Source organism: Typopeltis vanoorti, chromosome 22 (genome assembly GCF_054136105.1).
Source record: "Typopeltis vanoorti isolate ZY-2024b chromosome 22, IOZ_Tvanoo_1.0, whole genome shotgun sequence".
Lineage (NCBI taxonomy): Eukaryota > Metazoa > Arthropoda > Arachnida > Uropygi > Thelyphonidae > Typopeltis > Typopeltis vanoorti.
The window spans coordinates 91,729,271-91,741,583 of NC_143570.1; the positions used below are offsets into that span (position 1 = coordinate 91,729,271).

General features: G+C 36.1%; 1 protein-coding gene across 1 annotated transcript in view; it reads right to left on the reverse strand.

Moving 5' to 3' along the window:
* The window catches only part of LOC150094568 (acidic mammalian chitinase-like), a 155,928-nt gene that overhangs the window by 35,568 nt on the left and 108,047 nt on the right, over positions 1 to 12,313 (reverse strand). Inside the window, exon 6 of the mRNA XM_090412094.1 lies at positions 2,613 to 2,780. Within this exon, the coding sequence (XP_090268220.1) occupies positions 2,613 to 2,780 (168 nt within the window). The remainder of the gene's footprint in view (positions 1 to 2,612; positions 2,781 to 12,313) is intronic.

Consider the following 12,313-nt stretch of genomic DNA (forward strand, 5'->3'; position numbering starts at 1 on the left):
TACTAATGATGACCTTATTCAGTTGGAGATATTCCGAAATTCCAAAGAAAATACTAAGCCGATTGAACCACCAGACATAAAGAAATTTACAACGAAGGGACTAGCCAAGGTTTTTAACTTGATAGACATGGCGTTAGCAGAATTAGAATCGATAGATCCGAACACTGAGCGGTTCTAAAATGTTAGCTGCCGTATCTATTCCGATATGTCTAGCTACAAGGCCATCTACGAGGCGTGTGACCACACAATCTACTCTAGACATGTTTGTGAGATGCCATCCACAAAAGTCAAGATGACAACTCAGACAACCCTGATAACCCTCAGCCATCAACATCGAAAGGGGTAAAAATTAGTATCCCACAGAACAGCCAACTTAGCCATCACAAGACATATTTTTATTTGAAAAGTAAATATTTCAGTTTGTTTTTATATTCTTTTATATTATGTATTTTTCATACTTTCATATTTACAGTATGTATGTTATTCAAATACAATTTATGCATTTTTTTATAATTGAATTTTTTTAATCACCCCAAAAATGAAAAATATTAAAAATGGAAAATATCTGATTAATGGCAAAAAATTAATGTAAGATAGCGGTATGAGTAGCCATTGAACATTTTATTGTATGTATGTAATTTACAAATTTGACTTACGTAAAGGTTTATGGAATGTATTACTTACATTACTCGGAGTGTAACTGTATTTAGTTTAATCCTTTATCCAAGTGTAAGCAAACAAAATTTGTGCCTGAAGTATCTTCAGGACTGGGGCAACTTGTGGCAAAGGTGGACTGACTTCACATCACTTGCCTTAGTATCTCATAATGCAAAGCACATCTCCTTCATTGCAGTATACATGTCCGCAAGGAGATGTATACTGCTATGTACCTGTACAGTATTAGCAAAACAGAGTATAAAATGTATCTAATGTCCATCTTCCCTTTAATCTGCATAGTCTGTTTTGTGTGTGTGTGCATGTGTGCATGCGTGCGTGAAACCTGAGTTTCCAGGAGGAAAACTCTGCCACCTCTGTATGAGACTGGGTAACTCTTCTTCATTTTAAAAGTTCTTTAAAGGTTCTTTTTAGAATAATCCCTTCTAACACACATATTTGAATCCATGTTTTTCTAACCAAAGGGCATCATTGTTGCTGACTGAGCTATAGAGGTACTATATATATCAATGCATGTTATAATTTTGAATTTACAGAAAACTGGGTGGTGAATGGCAGATATACCTATAAACATATATATTAATTATATATGTCTAATAATATTAAATCTAACTATAATTAATATAGATATTAATTATAGTAAGATTTTTGTGAATGAATTCAAACATGCTACGGAATGATATAGTCTGTCTACGGATTTGTAGACAGACTGTGTGTCTGTGTATGCATGCGAAAGGCTGCTTCACGTACCTATTTTGTATAATTACTACGAGTACTACTCTTTTTTTCATAAAAGTTTTCCTCATTTATAGAGGGGAAAAATTCAACTCCCGTTTATCAAGTTAGTTTCAGAAGATCAACTGAGAATCCCTCCATATTTCTTTAGTATGTTAATTAGGATGGTGTAATGAGCAACTTTATGAATTTTCAGAACTTAATGAATTACCGTATTTTTCAATAGATAATGCGCACCCCCCAACATTTTCATCATTTCTTTTGCTGTATGGATAACGCGCTTGTGCCAACTAGCGGTAGAGTTAGGAAGTACAGACAGAGGAATTCTTTAAAAGCACGTGCTTATTTTATGAAGTTGGTTTGGTTTTCAACCCAAAATCTTTGTTAGTGTTCGATTCGTGTAGGGCACACATGACAGCAATAGTTAAAACAATTGTAAGTATCCCAAATTGGCCGTCATTCCAGGTGGTTTAACAAAAAAACTCCAACCCCTTGATCTTGCAGTAAATAAACCATTCAAAGACAGTTTGCAGGCTAAGTGGGAAGACTGGATGATGAATGGCATCTGTGATATAACAAAACAGGGCAGATGAAAAGAACATCATATAAAGATATAGTTAGGTGGATTGTAGAAAGTTGGGCTGCTGTAAGTGCAAACTGTGTTAGAAATGGTTTCATTAAAGCACAAGGGAATGCAGTGGTGTCCGGTGACAATGATTATGAAGCTGAAGAAATACCAAACGAATTTTTTAATGCATTTGATTCTTTCAATATTGAGTCTGATGAAGAAATTTTTGGATTTGAATAGTGTAATGTTCAATAAATATTAAGTAATACTTCTGCGTTTTCTTATTACATTTGATTTACCTCTCATACCTTTCAAATGTATACCGCACATGTTCATTTTTAACAAATTTACACTTTTTTGTATAGCCAACGCACCCCTTATCTATCGAAAAATACGGTAGTTTGGCTCTTTATTCTAAGTCAATTGGGATTGATGTGTATAATGATCTTGATCTTCTTCATGGAAAAAAAAAGTTTTAGTGGCCATAATTTTTATGATGCCTTTCAAGATATACTCTGAAATCAAGTATTACTATTAAGGAATTAGCTCTTATCCTATGATGTTAAAAATAAAAATTGTTTCAAATTGAAATTAAAATTAGCAATTAACAGTATAACTCACTAACTTGGCATACCTTATAATAAGGTAAAAAACCTTTACCAAGACCTGGTCCCTTTGCTGGTGAATCTAAACCATACATATATATGTAGGATAACTTGTAGGTACGTGCATACATCGGAATTCCAATCATGATCTTTGTTCGAGGCATACCACTTTCTTGCCAATATTGTGCAACCCATGCCTAAATAGTAATAATAAAAACTTTTCAAAAAATAATTTTAAAAATTTAATAGTCGGTTGAGTAGCATAACCATAAGGTTTTAAATAATGCTCCAGGAATAATATTAATATTTTGTTTAATGAAAAGAAACAAATGTCTATGGTTAACCATAGACATTTGTTTCTTTAGATCTTTTGACTTCTTTTAGATCTTTAGATCTTAGGACTTTAGATCTTTTGTCTTTTGCAATTATATTGTTTCACTCACTCATTGTCGCGTTTACAAGTGTGTTGTGCTCTGATGATGCTGAGTTGAAAATCAGCGAAATATAAGCATTAATAAAACATCTTTGTTGATAAAAGTGTTTGTAGTGTTGTTAATACCATGAAAAATAAGCCATGAATAACCATCAACACCTAAGCTTATCTGTTAGATAGGAACTTTTGGCTCACCCTGTAAATGGTGTCAGTTATGACTACAGAAGTGAATTTCATTGTTTGTATTCAGTATTGCATGCGCTTGCATGGACACATTCTTACTTATGAAGATGCCTCAGTGATAAATGCAAAATATTATTCTTAATTATTAAATAAAATTTAGTTAATTTTAATTCTTTAGACATCTATTTCTTTACATTAACCAGCATATTAGCCTTGACAAGTTTACACATCAATAATTACATTGGGTGAGAAGTGCCTATTGATATTGAAATAACAAGGATATGAAGCATAATTTAATTGACGTATTTCATTCATATGAATGTTTGGGTGGTTAAACAAAAAGAAGTGACCTAAGTTATCCACCCCACTTATAATAGTTTTAATATTGTTAATAAAGATTTTTTTTATGTGAAACACCCACAAAAGTTTGTAAACCTATAATAATTTAATGGCTAACAGTTAGGTAGTCTGGAAGCCATGCTCTAGAGATCAAATATGGAATTTTATTAAGTCACTTCAGCCTTCCAATAAACAGGTTGGTGGTCTCATGCTGGGCAACGAAATTCATTTCCCAACTTAAGATATTCAGAAACATCCATGTTCATAGCAGAATTCATTCCCCAATGCCTATTGATTGGATAGCACACTGCGTTCCACAAAGACCGTGTAAAGATTCCTCTTGTGTTGACAAAAATTGAACTTGGGTCTTTTACAATTGAAGTGCACAATGTTTTATCATTCTGTCACTTATGCTGTGGAGGTGCTTGAGAGTTGTAGTGATCTCCTGTAATCCAGCTGCATGGCAGCTTGGACTGATGATTGATGATTTGAAGACTAGAGTCCTGTTTTCCACTGATCCTGTGTAAATTAGATGTCCACACTAAGTATGACATCAATATGGTGACTATAATGAGTGAGCCTCTGCAGCTCAGTCAGTATAGACCTGAGTTCAATTCCCATCCGTGAAGTGAGGAACCTTTATCTGGTATCCTTCAACTAAAGGTGAGTTAGCCAGTCTCATCCAGTGGTAGAGGATTTTTTGGTGTGAGGTAGAGGTGGGCAAGACAGGATATTTAGTGGGGTGTTTCTACAGAACTAGGAGTACAGAGGGTGGGGACCAGGAAATGTTTAGACAGTTTTGAGCGTGGCAAGTGTAAGAAGAACGATTGTTATGGCAGATTTTAACTACAGTAGAATAAACTGGGGAGAGGAAGATGCATGTAGCAATAAGGGAATGGAATTTCTAGAATTCTTGAGGGACAAATGTCTTAGGCAACATGTAATAGAGGGAACAAGAGGTTAAAGAGTTTTGGATTTGGTTATAGCATCAGAGGAGTTGATAATAACTAAGATGACATCTCTCCCACCAGTTGGAGAGAGTGACCATATGGTTTTGACTTGGAAAATGAATAGACATGCAGGAGCATCAAAGAGACGGGAATGTATGTGGAATTATAAGGCAGGTGATTATAATAGTTTAAGATGTCAACTTGGGGAAGTTTCATGGAAGGAAGAATTGGAAGGCCAGGAAATCATCAGTGTGTGGGAAATTATGAAAGAATATTTGTTAGCAGCAATGGTAAGTTGTATACCACTAGTAAACAAGAGGACACAATTTGGAGTAAAGTGGATGATAAACAATATTAAACAGGAATTGCATCCAAAAAAGAGGATGTGGAAGAGATATAAGGAGACAGGTGAAGAGAAGATGCATGAAGAGTATAAGACACAGGCCAGAAGAGTGACTAGTATGGAAGACGAAACTGGAAACTTTCTTTTGGCCCTAAGATCCAAAGAATATCCTAGGGAATTTTTTAGATATGTGGCCAGTAGGAGGAGAAATGACTGTGGAAGAATGATATTGTGGGATAAAAATGGGAATAGAGTGACTGATGCAGAGGACATAGTAGAATTGTTCAATGAACACTTTATTGGAGTATTTCATCCTGGAGGAGTCAGTTTTAATGCTAATGGGATAGGTTTAGAGATACAGGAGGAGAGTGTGTTTCAATACTGAGTACTCTGGATGTCAGTAAAGCTGTGGGACTGGATGGTATTTCACCACGAGTTTTGAGAGAATGTGCTAGGGAACTGACAGTGTCTTTGACCTGGCTTTTCAATGAAAGTCTGGCTGGGGGAAAGGTGCCCATGGAATGGAAGGAAAGTAAGATAGTGCCATTGCATAAGGGCAGTAGCAAACTGGAAGTGTCTAATTATAGGCCAGTTTGTGTGTCATCATTAGTTAGTAAGATCTTGGAGAAAGTAGTGTATACAGCATTGTGCAGATGAGGGTAATGTTATCTGTGAGAGTCAACATGGATTTGTTAACATGTGCTCTTGTTTTAGCAATATGCTAGTCTTTTATGATAAAGTTACAAGAGCATTAGATGAGGGAAAGGCATATACTGCCATTTTCTTAGACTTAGCAAAGGCATTTGACAGGGTGCCACATGATAAGCTGATATTCAAGTTGCAACACATGGGTCTGGATGTCAGATTGGTCAACTGGATTCAGCATTGGCTGTCAGATAGGTATCAGAGAGTTGTGTATGGTGGGGCAGTTTCAAGGAAGCAGAGGGTTACAAGTGGGGTCCCACAGGGCTCAGTACTGGGACCTATATTGTTTAACCTTTATATCAATGACATCGTCAGCGGATTGCAAGGCGATATTCAGTTGTTTACAGATGATGCGAAGCTGGGAAGGATTATTAGTAATAGTGCAGATGCAGCAGCCCTGCAAGACGATTTGAATAAGCTAGATAGATGGGCAAATGAATGGGGGTGTTGGTTTAATGCAGCAAAATGTAAGGTCTTGAGTGTCCCAACATCGATGGGACACTGCATAGTCTATGGGAGGAGTTATACTGGAGGAAGTAGGGGAGTCAAGAGATCTGGGGTTGATAATTGATAGAAGCCTGAAATTCAGGGGACATATTGCAAGGTGGTGAAGGTAACACAGAGGATTGCTGCAATAATGAGAATGACACTGACCTGCAGAGATAAAACAGTTATTATTCCATTTTATAAGACCCTGATCAGACCACACTTGGACTATTGTTCTCAGATTTGGTCCCCAGCATTTGAAGGGGATAAATTAACTGTGGAAAGGGTACAAAGGCGGATAACAAAGATGGTTTCAGGACTGTACAATGATAGTTATGAGGATTGGCTGAGGGAATGTGGACTGCAGAGTTTGGTGAATAGAAGAAGGAGGGGTGATATGATCGAGACTTTTCAAGTGTTGAGAGGTGGTTACAGGGTTGACACTGGGGAGTTCTTTCACTTGGTTGAACAGTGGGAAGGAGTGATGAAAAGAGGCCTTCCCTGGAAGTTACGAAAGGAAACTGTGAACAAGAGGGTGAGGAGTGGTTTCTTTGCATGGAGGGTGGTTGAACCATGGAATGTATTGCCTGATGGAGTGGTGAGAGCGAGAATGGTCAATGAGTTCAAGGAATGGTATGATAGACTTTGTGTTTCTTAGGGGAGGGGGGAACCTCCCCTCGATGAGTCTTGATATACTGTGTTTCTTATCAAGGACCTCCTACGATGAGTCTTTTGACTCCATGGAGGCCTGAATAATGATAATAATAATAATAATGAACTCAGAGCAATCAGATTGATTAAAGAGAAGTGACCTGGCTCAGGATAGAAAGGCAGTAGGCAAAAGATTCCACACTGTGCAGTAGTGGGATTGTGTTTATGAATAGGCATTGAGTGACAACCAGAATAATAAAATCAGATCTAGTTCTGTTGTTGATAATGATATCTTCAGATTTATCTGATATATAAGAGTATATTTTAAGGGAATTTGAAATAGGAAGCAATCACCATCTAGGAAATATAAGTATCACATAAAAAAGTAAAATATGCACTAAGTTTAAAAAAAAAATCAAAATTTTCAGCTTGAACTGTAGACTCTGATATAGAGATTATTATTATTATTATTATTCCTGACACCTCCAAGGAGTCCGAAGACTCATCGCGGGAGGACACCTACAACTGTCTCACCCACTACACCGAACCACTACTACGAATCAACGCCATCTACCGCCCACCTCCACCACTACCACAACTAGTATGTTTTGTCTGTAAATTGCGTGTGTTCTGAAGGGCCGATTTGTCTGTATGCGGGATGAAAAACCCGAGTTTCCGGGAGAAAAAACCCTGCTACCTCCGTATGAGATCGGCTAACTCACCTTCGATTGAAATCGACCGCAAAAGATTCTACACTGTGCAGTAGTGGGATTGTGTTTATGAATAGGCATTGAGTGACAACCAGAATAATAAAATCAGATCTAGTTCTGTTGTTGATAATAATATCTTCAGATTTATCTGATATATAAGAGTATATTTTTAGGAGATATATGAGATAAAAGTGAAATAGTTTTTGAAAACAGAAACCGAACCTTAAACACTGAGTTACAAAATCTGAAGAAAACATTGACTAAATCAGCTAGGAAGTATACAGCAAAGTTTTCTGCAAGGATAGAAAAATAAAAACTCCATGGTGGAGCCATTTGGTTAGAAAAGCATCCATGAAATGAAAAAATAAGACATCATAGAGGAAGTTGCAGCTATTATATTAGCATATGTCAGTAGAATGTAGAGAATAATGGAAAAAAAACTAAGTTGTGTATAAAATTGTGAAACAGAAGTCATGGGAAGACATTTAGAATTTTCTGAAATTTGTTGATTGCCATGGGAAGATTTTGAAAAGAATATAATTTTTTTTCTCTACCATTTTCACATGATGGTCACAAACTGTTTGGAGTCAATTAAGAAAGCTTATAAATAGACTAATACATATTGTTTATTATTTTAACAGTATAATAGAACACAGAAACTAAGTAAATAATTAATTTATTAACTTGATGCTGATATTTCGCTGGTGTTTATAACCAGCATCTTCAGAGCACAAAAACACTGTTTGTCACAATACGCGAGACTAAAACAACATGGTGTACTTCAACAAAATTGTAGCAGCAACACAAAGACTAGAGTCCTGATTTTGGCACCCTCTATCTGAAAAAAAAAAAAAAAAAAAAAAAAAAAAGGTATCATATATTACTAGAGTCCTAGAAACGTGCTAGTTTTTTCTTAATATGACTGTCTCCCAGATCTTCGGCAAGTTAATACAGCCATATTTGTTGAGATTTGGAGTGTGTTTTAGGGCTTCTGTCACCTCTAAGAACAATCTCTCTGATTTATACGGGTTTCTGTGTAGTACTTTTGTGTTTTTCCAGTTGATCCTGTGTGCAGGGGTATCCAGTGCATGGTCTGCTAGGCCCGACTTCCCATAATGATAATTCTGGACATATCTTTTATGTTCGCTGATGCGGATGTTCACAGTTCTTCCTGTTTGACCGTAGTAGGCTTGATTGCATGAGCAGGGTACTTGGTAGACTCCTGGATGTGATAAAGGAGGAATGCTATCCTTGGGTGAGCGGATGAGGTGGATAATTTGCTACATGGTCTGAATGTAGTGCGTAGTTTATGTTTATTGAGAATTCTTGAGATCTTTTCGGATGTGCCTTTAATGTAAGGGATGGTGACTGTTTTGTTGTGGTTCTCTGTGGTGGATGGTGGGAGGGGTTTCTTAGGAGTGTTTAGTATTTTGTTTATTTTATGTGGATTGTAGCCATTGGCCAAGAAGGTGTGGCGTAAGTGAGTCAGTTCAGCAGTCAGAGCCTTGTCATTGGAACAGATTGCTCTAGCTCTATGGGTTAGCGTTTTTAATATGCCATATTGTTGAGAAGGATGATGGTATGATTGTTTGCGTAAGTATCTGCCTGTATGTGTGGGTTTTCTAAAAACTGAAAATTATTTACTTAGTTTCTGTGTTCTATTATACCGTTAAAATAATAAACAACATGTTCGACGAACACATAAGTCTGTCCACACGTTTAGAGGAATACTATAAAAGGAATCAATCCTACCTTTTCCCAAAAAGGGAGATAAAATCCACCATCAGACTATCATCCTATTGCTCTAACTTCATTACTCTTGAAAATGTTGGAAAAGGTCAATAGCCAACTGCTTTATTATTTGAGACTTGCAAGTCACCATTCTTGCTCAACAGCAGATCTCCTAGCTAACCTTATCCATTTTTGGATACAAGACATCGAAAAGTTTGGAGAAACTCAAATGATTGTTCTTGATATTTCCAAGGCATTTGAATTCAGCCTGACATTATGGCCTTATTGCCAAGTCACCAACCATCTTAGGGCATTCTTCCTGCCTTTTAGGTGGATCCTTTGTAAGTTGTAAGTTGACCAGCTTTCTCTCTGGCTATTCATTACAAATCATGGTGGATAAGTTTCCTCTCATCAGATTTTTCCAGTCATTGCTGGAATACTTTGGGGTTCTGTGCTTTCACCTACACTCTTCCTCCTACATCAGTTATCTTCTCTCTGATATCCAATCCATATGTAAGTTTTGCTGATGATAGTAGTCTCCATAGCACTTCTATATTTACAAGACCTTGTATGCTCAGATAGTTCAGACTGCTAGATCTTTTATAACCAGTGCTTTAAATTCTGATCTCCTTGCCATTCTCTTACTTCTTTGGTTTGACTTTCATATCATCCTGGCACAAACACCTTGTCCATAGCCTCATCAGTTTCAGAAAGTTTCACAGTCTATTTCATTCTAAACAGTACTTCTCTTTTGCTCAACTCCTGACAGATCATAAATCTCAAATCCACTTCACTTCAGAATATTGTTCTCGTATTTGGGATGTTGTACCTGAAACCTGCATCAGAATGCTTGATTCTGGTAGATGGTACTTCTCTCTTTCTCTCTCTCTCTCTCTCTCTAGTCACTTTTCCATAGAGACTTTGTTGCTGCTGCATTATGTCTTTTTTATAAATATTTCCATGGACACTGCTCCACTGAACTGGCTACTACCATTCATTCACTTTCCTCTAATTATGTACAAACACAATCAGCTGCTGGCCAACATCCATATACAGTTCAGCTCCAAACATATTGAACTAACTTCTCATCCTCCTACATCTGCTCTTTGGAATGATCTTCCCCATACTGTTTTTTCCAATGATTGCAAACCCAGCTCTTTGAGAAACACATTTAAAAAAGTCATATTATATACTGTATATAGTATGTAGCATTGAGGTGTGATGTTCATTAGTTCATTGCTGTGGAGATCAGTTTACCAGTGACATAAAGTACTAGAGACTTCCTGAGTAGGATAGTTTGTGACAACTATCATAACTTGGAAAGTCATAGAGTGATTGTATCTCAAATACGTTATTTGTGAATAGTCCTTCAAAGTAGAAATAGCTATACTGGATTATTTTCTTTTATCTTATCTTCCTTTTTCAATAATCACACCCATGAAAATGTATTATAAGTATCATAAGTTCACTTATGATACTTATAATACATAAGTATCATAAGTGAACTAAGGGATAAATAACCTGCAAATCCAGAGTCTGGAGACCAAATGCAATACTTTTCAAGTCACTGCCAGCCTTTAAGAAGTAGATCTCATACCAGGTAATGAACATCATTTAAGACGTTTACCGATAGTCAGGATGCAGTAGGATTTAAATCCACAGTCTCAAATTAATTGCAAAGTAGAGATGCTATTTGCGAGTTATCCATGTGCCAGTAATTGATTCTGTGAGCTCTGTTGGGAGATGATCTGTGTGGTTAAACTTACTTTATTTTGAAGCAAACCACCAAAAAAAAATTTCCACTCTTTCCATCCACCAAAGATCCCATACCTCAATTTTCATAACCACAAGTGAGCACCTCCTTGATGCAGTTGTGAAGATGAGATTTTTGTCCTTTTGAATGGAATCACTTGGGTTTGAATCTCATTTAGGATGAAAATTGTTTGACTCCTCTTCATCCTATGAAGCTGAGGTTAGGCAGTCTCATGAAGAAAGACAGGGCTGTTTTTTTTTTTTTTTTTTTTTTTTCCTTCTCACAGAATAAACAAACTGGCTGGAGAACACACTCCTTTTGTATTTAAATAACCATAAAATAGTCATTTAAAGAGAAAACAAGATTTTCTAAAAAAAAGAAAAGAATTAGGGGTTAGGCTGAAAGAGTAGGGATTAGGCTCTTTCATTAACCTCTCTCTCTTGAGTTTATTTATACATATTATAAAATGATGCTTATTTAGCATTATGTTAAAAAAATTTGAAAAATGAAAACATCTGTTACGCATGTTTATGAGAACTTACAGTTTGTGAAAATTCCTTAGATGGCTCAAAAAAAAAAATTATTATTATTATTATTATTATTATTATGAAATCAGCATAGCAAATTCATTTAACAAATTTTGATTACTAGGTTTATATGTTAGGTGAATTATTGTATTTGCTTTAAAAAAAAAAAAAAAGTATTAATGTTGGGTCATCCCTAAAATAATGTCCTTTTAGCATTAAGTTTTAAAAGGATATAAAAGATAAATCACTTGCTAATTTAATCAATTTTATATTCTCCATTTCAATCAATAACACTCTTCCAACATTGTGAAATCTTCATAATGCCATTTCTATAGAATTGAGGAGGTTTGGAGTCAAAGAAGTCACATAGGCTCATTTCAGTGCCTCTGATGTAACATATTATTTTTACATTATTGTGGTGAAAAACAACGCCCTTTCAATTGACCAGAGACCACATCTTTTCTTTCAGTTTTTTATTCGGTCAATCGAATTGTTCACAGTATATTTCAGCTGTGTTAATGTTTGGTTTTGTAGAGTTCAGGAAGTTTATAGAATTCAGAAGGTTTGGAGTCAAAGAAATCACATAGGCTCAATTTCTGTGGCTCTAATGTATCATATTGCATACATTATCGTGGTGAAAAACAACACCCTTTCAGTTGACCAGAGAACACCTCTTTTCTTTCAGTTTTTTATTCAGTCATTCGAGTTGTTCACATAATAAATTTAGTTTAATCCTTTATCCCAGTGAGAGCAAACAATGTTTGCGCCTGAAAATATCTTCAGGACTGAATATAGTGTTGTACTATCTTACCTGGGTAAGTAGTGCAATACCAGGTCAACTCTTAGCAAAGGTGGAGCAAGCTACCAACCCTCCTATCCCAGTATCTCCCATAATGCACAACACATCTCCTTGTGGTTA